The 16,475-nt window shown below is 42.0% G+C and overlaps 1 protein-coding gene across 5 annotated transcripts in view; it reads left to right on the forward strand.

Annotated features, from left to right (window-relative positions):
• Positions 1 to 579: 579 nt before the first annotated feature.
• scn8aa (sodium channel, voltage gated, type VIII, alpha subunit a) overlaps positions 580 to 16,475 on the forward strand; it is a gene marked incomplete at both ends in the record, with an annotated part of 54,453 nt that continues 38,557 nt past the window's right edge. For 4 of the 5 annotated variants that reach the window (XM_080732449.1, XM_080732450.1, XM_080732452.1 and 1 more), the window contains 5 exons: positions 580 to 855; positions 9,839 to 9,972; positions 11,892 to 11,972; positions 13,901 to 14,029; positions 14,889 to 14,980. In XM_080732449.1, the coding sequence (XP_080588575.1) occupies positions 580 to 855; positions 9,839 to 9,972; positions 11,892 to 11,972; positions 13,901 to 14,029; positions 14,889 to 14,980 (712 nt within the window). The remainder of the gene's footprint in view (positions 856 to 9,838; positions 9,973 to 11,891; positions 11,973 to 13,900; positions 14,030 to 14,888; positions 14,981 to 16,475) is intronic. The other variant, XM_080732451.1, reaches the window with a different exon arrangement.

A 16,475-nucleotide genomic window follows, 5' to 3' on the forward strand; every position in this document is an offset into this window, starting at 1 on the left:
TAAAGTGTCAAATGAACAACTTTGTTGTGTATATTTGGAATATCCTGCCAATTATGTGATAAATTGGTGACATAATGCAGTGGTTCCCAAACTTTTCAATACCCAAAAGAGAGATTAGACGTTTGCCCGGGAACCCAAATGAGTGAAAACAGCAGACCTACAAGCGCACAACATTTCACTTTGCACTGCGTTGTGAGCTTGTAGATCGTAGATGTGTAGATATTTTCACTACTTCTTAAACCTTTTTTTTTCTTCTAATTTATGGAATTTCTTAGATTTTTCTTTTATTTATTAATGAAATTACTTTGAAAAATCAATATATATTTTCTTATTCATGAAAACCTTAGCTTTTGGCGGAATGTTTTTTGAAAATAGGAAACAAAGAATTAAGGCACCCATAAAAATGTGTCCGCGACCCACAAATGGGTCCCGACCCTGTATTTGGGAACTAGTGGCATAGTGTATATGAAATCAGAATCATTGATTGACCATTCCTGCTGTCTCTGCCCAGGTCACCCTGCGGAGCTGGCTACCGTGGATGGTAGAAACCTAAAGAGCAAGTAGCTGCAGGATGAAAACATGGCCGCGCCCCTTCTCGCACCAGGACCTCACAGCTTCAAGTATTTTAACAATGAGTCTTTGGCGACCCTTGAGCTGCGCATCGCGGAGGAAAAGAACAAGAAACCGCCCAAGCAGGACAGCAGCTACCGCGACGATGACGACGAGAACGGGCCCAGGCCCAGCCGTGACCTGGAGGCCGGGAAGAGCCTCCCGATGATCTACGGGGATACTCCTAAAGGGATGGTCGCGACGCCACTGGAGGACTTAGACCCGTACTACCTTACTACTCAGAAAGTGAGTTCCCAGTGTCACACAGCTAACCTTCATTCCCCACGTTTGATGCATCTGCTCCTCTCAGGTATATGCACCATAAGCCTGATTCATGCTGTGTCGCAAAACGGTGTTGCTCTACGGAAACAACAGAATTACACATGGAAAACGTGTATAAATGTGTTAGTCTTTTGGTGAATGACACCGTCTTGTGACAAAGTATAAATTACGCTTAGATGGTGTACAGGGAGGCGGAGACGGAAGGGAAAATGACATGGGGGGACACCAATGTGGGCGTGGTCACAATGTGGGCGTGACCAGGCGGTGATGTCAGGAAGTCCGTTTGGTGACAACAACAACTGTTTTAACTGTAAAGTGTGCAATACCAATAAAATGTAGCCTATTATTATTATTATTACTAGTAGTGGAAAGTAACTAAGTACATTTACTTAAGTACTGTACTTAAAGGGGGCGGGACACCGGCCGAAATTTAACATTATGATACAGTAGGTCACGTGGTCTTTCTTCAAACGGTCTGAAAAGGAGGCGGGCCGTATCAGTTAGTAGTGAATGTATACTTCGTCCGTCGTGCGGTGCCGCGCAATGTATACTTCGTCCGTCGTGCGGTGCCGCGCACAACGTTGATGCCTTGTTGTTAGCGTTTAGCCCGGCTAGCGCTGCCTGCACCGCACGGCTATTTGCGACTGCGAGAGCTATTGTGTGTGTACACACACACACACACACACACACACGCACACACACACACACGCACACACACACACACACACACACACACAGGCTACCACAGACTTCAGTCCTCCGGAGCTTCGGTGAAGCACTGGAGCACTTTTTAGCAGAGATGGCTGCTAAAAAGTGGTCCGGAGCTGACACCGGTGAAGCACTGGAGCACTTTTTAGCAGAGATGGCTGCTAAAAAGTGGTCTGTGCTGCGGAGGATCGAGGAGAACGTTGGACACTGGTTCTAATCTCTGACACCTTTTTGTTAGAAGACTTGTACCCTGTACGTGGTTAGGGGGGATTCTATAGCAGATTATATAACATTTTTACCCCTAGAACTGCTTGTTTTAAAATTCGTTTTATGAATTGTCGCATTTTCTCCTCGCACAGTTCTGTTGGGGTTGTTTCACTAGATAATACTCAGCGCTCAACTCCCGTCATATTACCCAATCAAATTAATTAATTCAGTTACTGTACAGAAAGTACTACTTTCAGTACAGTAACTACAATAAATTAATTTGATTGGGTAATTTAACATGGGGGTACATGACATCATTAAAAAAATTGGCTAATTTGATAGCCATAATTAGCGGTTTTGGCCGTGTCACGCCCACTTTAAGTAGCCTACAATTTTGAGATATTTGTACCTTAATTGAGTATTTCCAAATTTCCAATACTTTTACTTCTACTCCACTACATGTTGGATCCAAATATCGTACATTTTACTCCACTACATTTATTTGAAAACTTTACTACTTACTTTGCAGATATACATTGTTTATATACATGTTTTTAAAGGAACAGTGACTAAAGTGCTATAATTTCTATCTCTGGGAAAGATGTCTGTAAATAGGCTTAGAAACTGTGGTCAAAAGCACACATTCGATGACCCTAGATGCTCATGCGTAAGTATGGAGTGTAAAAAAACCAAGAGAACTATTCCTGTTGTCAGTAAAACTAGATGTGGTCTGGATTTATAATCATTGTTATTTAGTTTATAAAAGAAGCAGTGGTGTGGTGGTTTTTGAGATTTGGACATCCATTATATAGAGAAATAGGCTACAGTATGTGAAACATCTTCTGAACATATTAGTCCTGTCCGACAGAACACGTGTTAATCTATCGATTTTCTGGTTCCAAGACAAATTGATAGACTATTAGGCATAGATGCAAGACAGCCAGCATATATTTGTTTCTTTGTCAACCTGGCCCTAACTCATGTTAATATAACGTATTTCTGGGATATTGGGTTCTCTGTGCAATGATAAATTTAGAAAACTTGACTCCTCACAAAACAAAGCTTATCAAAGTGAGTGAGTGTGTTTTGCTCTCTTTGATTTCATGATTTGTTTACAGAACGCAATTACGTTTAGTAGCTTGAAGGCAGAGAGAGAAAAGGAGAGAGAGAGAGAGAGAGAGAGAAAGAGATAGAGAGAGTGAGAGTGAGTGAGATACAGGCACTTGAGTTGTTGAGTAGGTTGTCCTATGCCTCTGATGGCTTCCAGGGCTTTGGGGGAAAGGTCGGAGGCGGTAACCGTTGAAACACTGTTGTTCCACATGACAGAGTTTACTAATTGTTCCAAAATGACATCCAGCAGCACCGGGCGGGCTGAGATGACTCTGCTTGTCTTAAAGGAGCCATGACTCACTGAGGTCCGTGTGTCACGTCTGAAGGTGACTGTGACATAGTGCTGCTTTTGCTCTGGGGTGGATGACCTTGAGAGTCATCCCTGAGGAGCCAGTGTGCCAGTAGATCGATGTAGGTTCAAGGTTTTGGCCTTACAGTAAGTAGCCTTAGCCTATATGCCACAATGCACAGATGAACCCCATAGTGTCCCTATTGTGGGCATATCATCATAGGCGAACATTCTGCTAAAATGGTAGATCTACAAGCTCACGATGCACCTCGATTTGTGGCGCACCGTAAGCTTGTAGATCTCATCGCATCTCAAGAGATTTCATGTATAGAGAAAAGGGGAGGGCGCCAAGTACAGACCCAGAGCCTGTTCAACAAATTATAGCCTATAGCAGTGGTTCTCAAAGTGCATTCAAGGGACTCTGTGGGTTCCTTTAGGGGGGTCTAAATTGACCCATACAAGTATGTAACTCTGACAGTGTACAATGGTTCCATTTATTTTGTACACTGCCAGAGTTAAGGGGAAATTGAAATTTGAAAGTTTGAGAAACAATGGCCTATAGGCTTTATAAGTGATTAATATACAGGATTTATGTTGTGATTGTGAATGAGTTGTGAATGTATGTGTGTTCTATCAGTTTCAGATTTTCTTTTTCTTTTTTTGCTAGAATATGGTTCTAGCAAAATAAAATAGGAAAGTTGCCGTATTCCCACAGTGAAACATTTGGCTGATCTGAACAATAGTTCCCCAATGTTTGTATTGACATATGACAGGTATATCTGTTATATGACAGGTATATCACAGGGGCCATCTCATAGTGATCACCTTTACCTGAACATGAATTATGTTTTAATTGCAAATAAATGCCCATAATTTGTACTCGACAGAAAACCGAAAATGACAGATCTACAAGCTCAAAGCCCGACTGTCATATGAAAAAGTATAAATTAGGCTTAATCACAGGTCTAATGTTTCCATAATATGGCTGAGCAATATCTCCAAAATAGTGTGTTATTTCATATTTTTGATCATGTAATGGGATAATGCTGTGGTGTTATTTGGCTCTTTTGCCATTTTGATATTCTGTGAATAGCATAGTTTATACATTTTCTAATGCTGTTGTTCAGTTATTACAGCTGCAATGTGCTGTGGTTAAGTTTAATCCAATTACGAATGACAACTGCATTATAAAAAAACAGAATATATGTCTACCATAATGATGGCTTGCTTGTCCCTTCTGGTCCATGGTGATCATGTGAGCCTATATTTGGTACAGTGATGGTTATTAGCTGGGTCATGCTTGTCAAAAAATAGGGTGGGCTGTATTTTAGAAAAAATGTCTGATAGATCTAGAGCTTTTGTGGAAACGCACTTCTTGTGCATGCATGCAACTGTGCTTTGGATGCGTATTGCACAGAATATGGTTTCTCGATATGACAGATCTGTCATGATGTGCGTGCGTGCGTGCGTGCGTGTGTACAGTACAGTACTTTTATTGTATGTATGGGTGATGTCGGTGTCTGTATCTTTCCATCTGTCTGTGTCTCAGGCTACCTCCCTCACTCATACAGCACATGCTGTCAGTTATGTAACACCATGCAGTGCACAAGAAAGAAACAAGGTTCTGTTGCTGAAATGTGGAGAGCCAGCTGGACTGTTGATATACAGCACCACTACCATCACTCACTAATGCACGGTTCGCTCTCTTGCCTTTCCGCTCACGTTCCTACCTTGTTCTCATGGAAGCCTGTGGAGCCACGCAACCCTCCATGTTGCTGTGCTCGTTCTGCTCAACAGTCTGTCTCTGGCACAGTCAAATCCTCAGCGTCAATATATCGTCACTGTCTGGCAGAAACCTTGTTTCTATTTCAAATTTGCATATTTTTTCATAAATTAAAGCCCTGCTTCATCATATAAGACTGTTTCACAAAACTTGTGAATATAGCCGATGAGAGGCGTTGTTTGCTTGTAGATTGGCTATTTTCTCCATTTTGAATCTTTTAAATTAAATAATAACAAAAAAAGGAAGGTTTTGGACATACGTACAAGGTTTCCACCCAAACAACGACGATATGCACTTGTAGCTCTGAGAGTTCAAACAATGCACAGCCTCATCAACCAACTATTCTGGGAATGTTAACTTATCATAGGCGAACATCTTGCGAACATCTTCTACAGGATTTATTGCGATGTGTTATGAGCTTGTACAATTGTACATGTGTACATTCTCTGTGTTAACAGGGTTTTGATGTAACAGGCTCCAAGTCTGCCTTTCTGCCATCGACAGCACCGTTGCCACTGTACTAATCAGATTACGAGGAGCACCTCAAGCTAGTCTCATTGTAATGCCAGGGGGAGTGGATGCTGCTTGCGTTCTGTTCAGCCGTTACGTCAGGTATTGACCTTGGTGGGAAGGAAGGTGTCTTGTATGTCTTTGTCACGGAGAGCTAGCAGCCACACTGTAAAGATCTGTAGTGTTATTTTAGCTCAGTGTGTACAAATGGAACCGAATAGTTGCTACGGTCCATTTTGCTTCCATCTTTACACTCTCTGTGTTACAAATGGATAATGAACACTGAGGATTTTACTGTGTGGTTTCGTGAGGGATAATGTCATGTGGGGTGGTCATCATCGGAAAATAAACCCCTGACATGGTTAAAAAAGGGGTTTAAATGGTTTTATTAGCTGCTTTTGCTTCTACTTCCATAGCAGCTAAAACTGACAATTGAGTATTCAACACAGTTGTGTGACACAATAGTCTGTTCAATGCAAGGAGCAGAGGGGCAGATGTGGGTGAAAGGATGGACACTCCCCACTTCCCCACCCTGAGTAGGACTGGGCTGGGATGGGCCAGTCTTGGGTGCTTTGCCTTAGGATAGGCCTGGCTTAGCTGTAGGCTTAGATCAGTATAGCACAATGTTGGTACTAGCCAAGTGAAACTACTAGAAGAAAAATTAGAGGGAGGGAAGAGCGAAAGAGTGAAGTTGAGAGAGAGAGAGTGAGAGATAGAGAGAGAGTGAGAGGGAAGGGGGTGAGAGGGAGAGATTGAGGGAGGGAGGGGGAGATGAGGTGAGGACAGGGCAAATTGGAAGACGTGTGCAAGGATGCATGATCATCATTGCTCTACTCCTACATTCAGTCAAAGATGTTACTGAAATGTGTTTTTACTGTGGAAGTCATTAAAGCATGGGTATTCAACTGGCGGCCCGCAGGCCAAATGCGGCCCGCTGGGACCTTCCTTCTGGCCCCTGGAGCAAAAAAATCAAAAATCCAAAACCTTTTTTTGTGTGGGCTAATGAAAGTTATAGGTATGGTTTGTGCGATATGAAAAGTGAGCTTACCATAACAGTAATCGTTAATCATATTCCATCATATTCAAGTGAAGTGACTCCAGTCAGAGCACTGCAGCAGAGAGGAGTGTGTGTGTGTGTGTGTGTGTGTGTGTGTGTGTGTGTGTGTGTGTGTGTGTGTGTGCGTGCGTGCGTGCGTGCGTGCGTGCGTGCGTGCGTGCGTGCGCGCCTGCGTGCGCGCCTGCGTGCGTGTGTGTGACCCATCTTGTCCGGCCCCCGGCCCCTTTGTCCGGCCCCCTGGCCCCTTCTGACAATGTGGCCCCCTGAACAATTTAGTTGCATTAAAGGCACACTTCACTGTGCACTGTTTAACAGGAACATCACGCAAAAACACACGCCGGTTTAAGATGCTCTGGTCAGCCTTGCTACAGTACATGAAGGACAAAAAGAAAGCAGTCACAGCCCACAGCTCACACCGACGCCACCATTTTATCCTAAAGCAGATGATGGATTTCTGTCAAGAATGCAGTGCTCGTAAAGTGTTCACTCTGCTGTGACAGACAACAGTCAAATCACATGAATCGTAAAATGGCTGGAGTGGTGAAAGGGGCTGAGGCGGTGGCTGCTGGCTGCTGGCTGTGGCCCTGCCACATTAGATTCTGTGATGGGCGAAGGCAACGCAAGGGGGGTTCAAAGCAGGTCTTACGGATTGGGCCACTGTGGTCCACGCAGATGCAGATGCTGCCAGATGACTGGAGCCTCTTGTGCTGGAGCCCTGTTCCCTCTGCCTCCCACCCATCCCCCCTTCCCTTGCTCCTGCCCTGCATCTCTCCAGTCTACTGCTGCCTGCCTGCTCCACTCACTCACTCTGTAGCCCTCTCCTCTCCTCTCCTCTCCTCTCCTCTCCTCTCCTCTCCTCTCCTCTCCTCTCCTCTCCTCTCCTCTGGATTATGAAATTTTCAGTAGCTTTGCAGCAGTTTAGTCATGCGTTACAGAAAACGAGTCCTTCCTACATGGCAGTCAAATGTGTGTGTGTGTGTGTGTGTGTGTGTGTGTGTGTGTGTGTGTGTGTGTGTGTGTGTGTGTGTGTGTGTGTGAGTGTGTGTGTGTGTGTGTGTGTGTGTGTGTGTGTGCGCGCGTGCGTGCGTGCTTGCGTGAGTGAGTGCGTGCATGCGTGCGTGTGTGTGACTGAAAGAAAGAGCAGAAGAGTGTGCATCCGTGTATGTAAAAAAAAATGGGTTGGCTCCTATTTTTCCATGTACGTGCTAACGCTTATGTGTTGTTGTTTTTTTTATTTTTTATTATTATTTACGTATATGCACACATACTGTACTGCATGCCCGAGTGTATGCGCATGTATGATTGTGTGTACTGGTTAAACATATGCACACAGCATATGTGTATGTGCACATCGGCTCTATTCAACTGAAATGTCATGCTGGTATTCTTGGCTTCTTCAAATGGCAACTGGAGCATTTCCAAGTGCATCACTCACTCTATAGCTGACCATACTGCCGAGTGAGAATGTTGACAGCGTTTAGAAACCCCTCAATGCTTTGTGCCCAGGTTGCTGCTGATTATGGCGACTGAGATGGCGACTGGGAGAGGCCTGTGAGATGATCTAATCATGATTCATGACTTACTCGACATGCGTAACTTGAAGCTGCGCTGTCTGTGGATTGCAGTCTAATTAATGTCGAATGTGTCTTCATTGTCCTCTGGCCTGAAAGTACTCCAGTTCCACTTGGTGTTTCTGAATAGTCTCAAATGAAGTTTACGCCCGATTTATACTTGCAGCAGTTGCGCATCGGTGTCTCACACCGTAAATAGCAGCTCTATTAGCTCACAACAGACAAAGGTGTTGAGCTTATAGATCGTCTAGTTTCGGTGGGAGACAAAGTATAAACCAGGCGGGAGGACCCCAACGAGAAACCTCAGTTCTCAGCAGGGTTAGCCTTGTTTGAATGCATATAGTCATGGTACAGCATGTGACATCATGTTGACTCTATGTATCCTGGCAGTGTATGTTACTATACCTCAGTAAGGATCCAGATCCCAAGGCTTCCCCTTGAGGCTAGGGCACTCTGCCCCTCCTCCACTCTTCCTTATCTCTTTCTGTTCTTCCTCTAATTTTTCTTCTTCTTCTTCTTCTTCTTCCTCTTCTCTCACCTCTGACACCGCTGTTTTCAGACCTAAGCATGAGGCTAGCAGCTCTGTGAGGCTTAATGCGGGGGGAGGGCGGGGGGCTGCCTTGTTAAAAGCACAAGGCTACACATCACTTTTTGCAAGTGCACACAAAGACTCATTAAAGTTTCATGTAAATCTCCATGTTTTATTCAAACAATTATGAGGTTATCCACTGAAAGAGGTTTGCCAGCCCCCACTTGGTCTTTATTTCTTTATTTCTTTCTCTCTTTGTTTGCTTGGTCCTCCTCTCAAATACCACCACTGCCATGACAGCCAGTCAAGCAGGCAGGCTCTTGTGCTGGGTGTTACTACATGCCCAACACTCCCGGCAGAGAAACAAACATTGTAATTATTTGACAGGGGAAAACAACAACAACTAAACAAGTGATGTTGCAAAACAAACCAGACTCCACATCAGTTGAAAATGCTGTCCATTTTTGATTTATTAATATGGGAAAATATGTTTACAGTACTGTTCTTACCTACACTTCATATGCATATATATACTGTATATATGAATTATGGGGTTGTTTTGTTTCAATTGTACATATGCACAGATCTTATATATTATTGGTACAATATTGTACAAAATGATTACATTGTCTAAATTCATTAATTAATGTGCAGGAGTTTTACACAATAGCTTCATATTGTCTCCTTACCTTAAAGGACAACTTTGTTTTTTTACAAAGTAATTAGAGAAAAGAAAAAGTGAGTGTTAAAATGTTTTCATTTACTTCATTCTATCGTTTTAGCACATTTGGCGTGCTAAAATGTAGGGCTTGCGTTGCGTACGCATGGAGGCATGTGTACAAGAGAAGATTGCAGTGCATCTTGGGAATGGGTTTATTCTGTGTAAAAAGACATATTTGGCCACTTGTACACATTCCCTCAGCCACTGAAATCTAAATCATTAAAATCTCTAAAACGATAGAATATTCTTTAATTACAGTCTAAAATATGAACCCTTGTTGTAAAAAAAACAAAGTTGCCCTTTAAACAATATTGTGCAGTTTGCGTGTTTTACATGTATAGGCCTACCGGTTCTTTTCTATGATTAAGTATATCAGTGCACATAATAACAGTTATTTCTCTCTGCCACTCTTTTCTCCCTCTCTCCCCCTCTGTCCTCCCCCTTTCTTTCTTCTCTCCACAGACATTCATAGTGTTAAATAAAGGGAAGACAATCTTCCGCTTTAGTGCCAACCCTGCCTTGTACTTCATAAGTCCTTTTAACATCTTTAGGCGAATAGCTATTAAAATTTTGATACATTCATATCCTTTCAAATGGTGTCTCAACCGTTGGAGACAAAAGTGTTTCCTGTCCATGTCTATTATTCATGATGACGTTGCCTCTGTCTTACTGATGCTAAATGATGTTCAGTGTTTAGTCTGATTTATACTTTGTCGTACGATGGAAAGGTGCACCAAAAAACAGAAGATTTACAAGCTTACAACGTGTCGCGTCGCAACGCTTTGTGAGCTTGTAGATTCTTCATAAATGAAGCATTAGGACTGCTGCTATACTACAGATTATGTATTGTACACTCAGTATGTCATTACCAGAGTAGATAAAGCTACAGCAACCAGCAAGCAAGACTACAGGAAAACGATGAAAGAAAATAATGTTTTCTGTATTTCTAAAATGGCTGGCAAGTGTGGTCTTTAAACAGGAAAGGAAAAATCACACAAGGAAATCCTCAGTGTTAAAGTAACTCTTAAATGCGGGGTTAAATGAATGCTCAATTGTATTTATCAAAATGGAAGTACAGATACAATAACTCATTCTCAATGCCCACCAAGCCTTCACAATCGGTGTTCATTGGTTAAATACTATGCCCTCATTCTCACACAGGCGTTCGGAGCATGCGGCCAGTCTAGCCGGAGGCCAGTGTCATATCGCTTTTCTGTAGAGAGAGAGGCTTCAATTAAAGAAATGGAAAGAAAGGCACAAATCATAGCACTGGCTGCAGCTGATCCAAGCAATCCTCCTCCAGTAAAGTAGGTCAACTTGGACCATTGATTTACTGGATGCTGAAAATGACACTGAAACCAATCCCCATATGATACTGGGCCTCATCCACACATTTGACCCACAATCTCCCAAACCAATTTAGAAGTCCTAACTACAATATATACTTACTGCATATCATCGTTGTCGGGTGGAAACCTTGTATGTCCAAAACCTTCAATTTTTTGTTATTTAAAAAAAAAAACTTTTAAAATAGTTGTGTCCTTGTAGATCTCATATTTTCTCTAGTTTTGTGCAACAGCCTTGCATGAAGAAGCAAGGCTTTACTTTATGAAAAAACATACAAATTTGAAACTTGGACATACAAGGTTTCTGCCCCACAGTGATGATATATAGTATGCATCTCAAATATTCTAAACTAATATGAGTTGTTTGTGTGCGTGCGTGCGTGCGTGCGTGCGTGCGTGCGTGCGTGCGTGCGTGCGTGCGCGCGTGCGTGCGTGCGCGCGTGCGTGCGTGCGTGCGCGTGCACCATGCACACATGAGTGAGTGTGTATGTTTTCCATGATGAAGTGCATAAGGTTGAGTTGAGGTTTCAGTCATCATGATTTGACAGATAGTTCTGCAGGGTATTCTTCAGTCATTCTCAGCTAAATGCCATGTGCTATTACCGACCTCCAACGCTTGATTTAATCTTAGTTGTACCACACCGGTGTCACACAGCAAATATTAATATGGCCTATCTATAAGCTCACAGATGTGACACGTTGTGAGCTTGTAGATCCGCTATTGTTTGCAAATAGCTAAGTATAAATCAGGCTTAACCTTACATTTAATTCAACACAACCCCTCCTTAATGTTTACCATGGCGGTGTTGAAGTGTACGAGAGCACAGTTGTGGTTGTGTTGGTGTTGAGAATGAACCATGTACTTTCACTGTATATCATTTGAATATTTCATGGGTAAAATAATGGCTTTTGTGGCAACCTGTGTGACCAGCATACACGTACACTTATCCACCAGCTGTTAAGTGCTGCTTGACGAGGTTATCTAAAAGTGCTGCTCCAGACTCAGGATAGCTTTAGCATTAGTTAGCAAACTTAGCATTAATCTGCCTGTAGAAATCACATTATTATTCATATTAGCTGTTCTTCCGCTGAATGGTGTGTCAGAGTGTTGTGTTGTGTTTTTCCTCAATGTTTGATATTTTCCTTAGCTACTTTCCCACTCTTTTCAGTATGATCATCATGTGTACTATTTTGACCAACTGCATATTCATGACTTTTAGTGATCCTCCCGAGTGGTCCAAACAAGTAGAGTAAGTATGCACTCACGCATGCACTAAACATGCACCAAACATGTGCTAAACATGTACACATGCACTAAACATGTACACGTGCAATAAAGAAGTATGCATCCTCAGTATTCCAAGACAACACACTCCATATTTGGGCGTAGCTGCATTGTGAACTCCTTATATAGTTATGGCTGAGTCTGTGAGTCATGGTGACATGACGCGCAACGACGTGGTCCGCCCGCCCAAACACCCACCCACCTGCCGGCCTCCTTTAAGCCAATTTTAATATAGGATAGTATGACCCTTTTGACAAGTGTTTCTAGAAAAAAAAAGAAAAAACATTTTCAATTGAAAAGGTGTTGCTTGACACTTTAAGTATAAGTTAGACTTAATGCTTTTGTCTGACTTGGGTAAGTGATTCATTTAATTCAAAGAAATTGGGTCTATGTTCTGATAGTACTAGTTACTAGCTACTCGAGGGGGGCGGACCTTACGTGAACATAGACCCGTTTTGTTATTATTTGAATTAAATCACTCATCCTACCTTTAAGCCTAATTAATACTCAAGCTGGGCTCAGACTATAGGAGTTTTAAAATCTTAGACGATTTGGAAATCTTTTAAAGTCATAGTACATGATAATCTCTATAAAATTCTCTTATAGGATTATCACAGGCACGTGCCTGTTATTATAGGTAATTTCATGGCAGTCAAGTGTGAAACCCAATCGTACCAAAACACAGAAGTTGACTGGGCAGTCAAAGCTATTTATATATGATTATATCACTACATAATGTTATATCATAGATCTAAATGGCCAAAGACTCACGTTGCCCGTGCATATTTGTACAATCCATGCACTTGGAATTCCTGTCCGCCTTCTCGCGCGGTGTCGGAATGCAGACCGGTGTTTGGGAACCCATCTACTTATACAATTGGCTTAGAGGCCACGCCCACTTCAAGCATAGGCACAGGGCAGTAACGGACGGACATGTCCCTCACACAGGCACTGAGAGAGAGAGAGAGAGAGAGAGAGAGAGAGAGAGAGAGAGAGAGAGAGGGAAGGGGAGAGGAGAGGAGCAGGGCAGTGTATCGAATTACATTTACAACAGAGAGGGAGGGCTGTGTGTCACACACACACACACACACACACACACACACACACACACACACACACACACACACACACACACACACACACACACACACACACACAGAGAGAGAGAGAGAGAGAGATCCTACAAATCATAACAATAGGGGTAATAATAATAATAATAATTAATATACTATAGAGAGGCACAGATAGATAATACAGTACATGCATCTATCAATAGAGACAGAGGGAGATAGATAGAAATATAGAGAGAGATAGATATTAATAATGAATAATAGTAGATGAGGATTTGGAAATGCACACGTTGACTACACTGGACACCTTACACAATTGTTCCTGTTTCCTGAGTTATTGGTGTCCAACCAAGTGTGCCTTTTTGTTCATGATTAATCTAACTTAAAACCTAAACCCCCTATGTTGATCAAATATAGAGCAGGCCTGCCTGAGAGCCCGCAGGGCGCGAAGTCTAGAAATTGAGCGGCCATGCAGCGGCCGCGAATTTCTAGTGTCTTACACTATAGGATAATCTTTACAAATAATCTCTCCCGATCAGTCTAGAACAGGGAACGCCCTCCCAGTAGTGGGGAGGGGCGTTCCCCCAAAATCCCCCCGAATATCCTCTAGTGTTACCATGAGACCATTATTTTTTGGCAAGCGACGCGGTTAAGTAAATTAACTAATAACCAATAAATGAATCAACCACACATTTTTACCCTCTCTACTCTGTTCTGGTATTTCTCCAGCAAATAAGAGTGCATGAGACACATTTAGAAAAGCACTGAGCCTTGATCCGGCCAGTTTGGCCAAATAATTCTGTCAAATGCTTTTGTCTTCCAGGTACACATTCACTGGAATTTATACGTTTGAGTCTCTTGTAAAGATCTGTGCACGAGGATTCTGTATAGACAATTTTACATTCCTTAGAGACCCATGGAACTGGCTCGACTTCATGGTCATTTCTATGGCGTAAGTACTTTTAAAAGTTTCTCTTTCTGTTAGTATCATACATGGAGATCTATGCCATTTTAATCTCTATGCCATTTTACATGATTGCAAATAGTCTGAAGATCAATCAGATTGGAATAATATAATGATTATAGTATTCAATGATGTAATTTCTTTCTGTCTGTCTGTCTTTCTTTCTTTCTTTCTTTCTTTCTTTCTTTCTTTCTCTCTTTCTTTCTTTCTTTCTTTCTTTCTTTCTTTCTTTCTTTCTTTCTTTGACATCACATCCATTTCCACTGTTGGTCTGAGTTTCCACTGGCCTCACTATGGGATTGAATGCTTCCATCAGACACTCAGCAGCCTCCCTGCAGAAAACCCATCCATCCATCTGATTTATCTTTCAATCTTCCTCTAACGTTCCTCTGTAATTTACCTCCCTTCTGTCCAGTTTGAGGCACCGTGTCGTCCTGCCCACACCCATTAGTATCCATCCTGGCTCCTTTGTAGGTTTTCATCATCTGTGCATGTAAATAATGAGCTGTTGTAACTGTGGTTTGATCCTGCAGGTATATAACAGAGTTTGTAAACCTAGGCAATGTCTCAGCTCTGCGCACGTTCAGGGTGTTGAGGGCATTGAAAACTATTTCTGTAATTCCAGGTAAGACAGGATGGGGGTGGGGTCGAGGGCGGGGTTGGTGTTAGGTGTGCGTGTCTTCTATATTTCCTTTATTTCCTCACCTCCGCCCCCCTCCTCCTTCCTCCTCCTTCGTGGACAGGCTCTGTGAGTGGCGTCGTTCCTTCTGGTTCGGTGGTGTTGTGCTCTTGCGTGTGGTTTTGTCATTTGGTGTCTGTTCTGTGTGTGATCCTTCCCCTATTCCAGATATGTAACAGAGTTTGTGGACCTGGGCAATGTATCTGCGCTGAGAACGTTCAGAGTTCTCCGAGCATTGAAAACTATCTCTGTCATTCCAGGTGAGACTCAGTTTAAACACTAAGGCTGACCCTCTCACCCCTTTCTTTTTCTACTCACTATTATGATTACGATTATGATTTATCAACAGTAACTAAACAAATAAAAATACTAATTGGAGGCAACCCATTTTTTATTTATTTTCCCCTCCGAAAATTATCAAAAATGGTACTAATACATTTTTGATAGGCTTTGCAGTCTATTCTAGGGCCTCCACCAAAGTGTCTGCACTCTCTTTTGCCCCCGTAGCACTCTCATTCTGAGGCTTCTTTCCAAAGGCAGCAGTGGTTTTCCTGAGAAAATGGCTTTAACTCACTCTGTTCTCTAGCTTTTGGAATAGACAATATCCATGTCCTTTACTAAAGCTAACTGATAGTTGATAGAATATACTTAACACTACTCTAAAGGTACCATAAATGGCATTCACCAGCCAAAATGGAATAGTCTTAAAAGATGTTTAACTTATTTACAACACAATTATAAAGCAAGATCCTCATAGTACATGATTACAGGAGGATCATTAAGATCAATTTGGATTGGAAACACAATGTGTTTCCTTTAAAATACAAATATAACAAAAAGTCTGTGGTTTTGAATTGGAAAATGATCTTCCTCTCAAACTAAAGAGAAATCTTGTGTCAATGTTCAGATGAGAAATGGCATAGCTCTTAGAGAGATCCCACAGAATATACCCATTATTTATTTATGTATGAAGACTGCCAAGCCTAGTTTGTGAACATTTCTCTTATGCTGCATGATGCTTTTGAGTCACTTGCTTTACAATATAAGCCTACTAAGAGCTTGGCTGACAAATGGCATTGGAAGTTTGATTTGCCTTTTTTCCCTTTTTATTTTTTTAGTTTTACAAATTTTCTTTTACAACTTACTTGAATGATATCACATAGAACAAGAAACAGCATTGTAGACTTTTTTGGGGACACTGATGGGACAATTGAATGACCATACATCTTTCTATCTCCGGATAGAAGATGTTGATCAAAACAACCGTGGATCACTTCCACATTTTATAATTGTATTGATTGAGTCATCAAAAGTCTCTTGTACACCTGAATGAAATCTTGGTGACAGACAGGTGCATTAGTTGGTCCTTAAAGGTTCATGAAACCCCGCCTCTTTATTTGTTTTATCAGAATTCAGAATATGAAAAGAACTCTAAAATGTAGGTGTGGTTATTGTTGTCGTGTGGGGAGGGGCGCAGTTGAGCGTGCATATAATTATTTTCTGAAACTAACCACAGAGAAGCTGTCCGCACTGGAAATGCGACTTTTGAAAACAAGAATTAAAACTAGCCATTTGTAAAAATTACAAAGATTTCGCAACTTCATGGCATATTTAAAAATGTGTCTTTTACAAACAAGCCATCAGAGATTTTATCCATGGTTTAACTTTCTCCACCCGTGCCCTGAGAACATTTTTAACACATGTCCTGCTGTCTAATCCGCTGGGACAACCGGAGCACCAAGCGCTGGTGGTAGC

The sequence above is a fragment of the Nannobrachium achirus genome, assembly GCF_963921795.1.
Source record: "Nannobrachium achirus genome assembly, chromosome: 9".
In the NCBI taxonomy this organism is placed as follows: Eukaryota; Metazoa; Chordata; class Actinopteri; order Myctophiformes; family Myctophidae; genus Nannobrachium; species Nannobrachium achirus.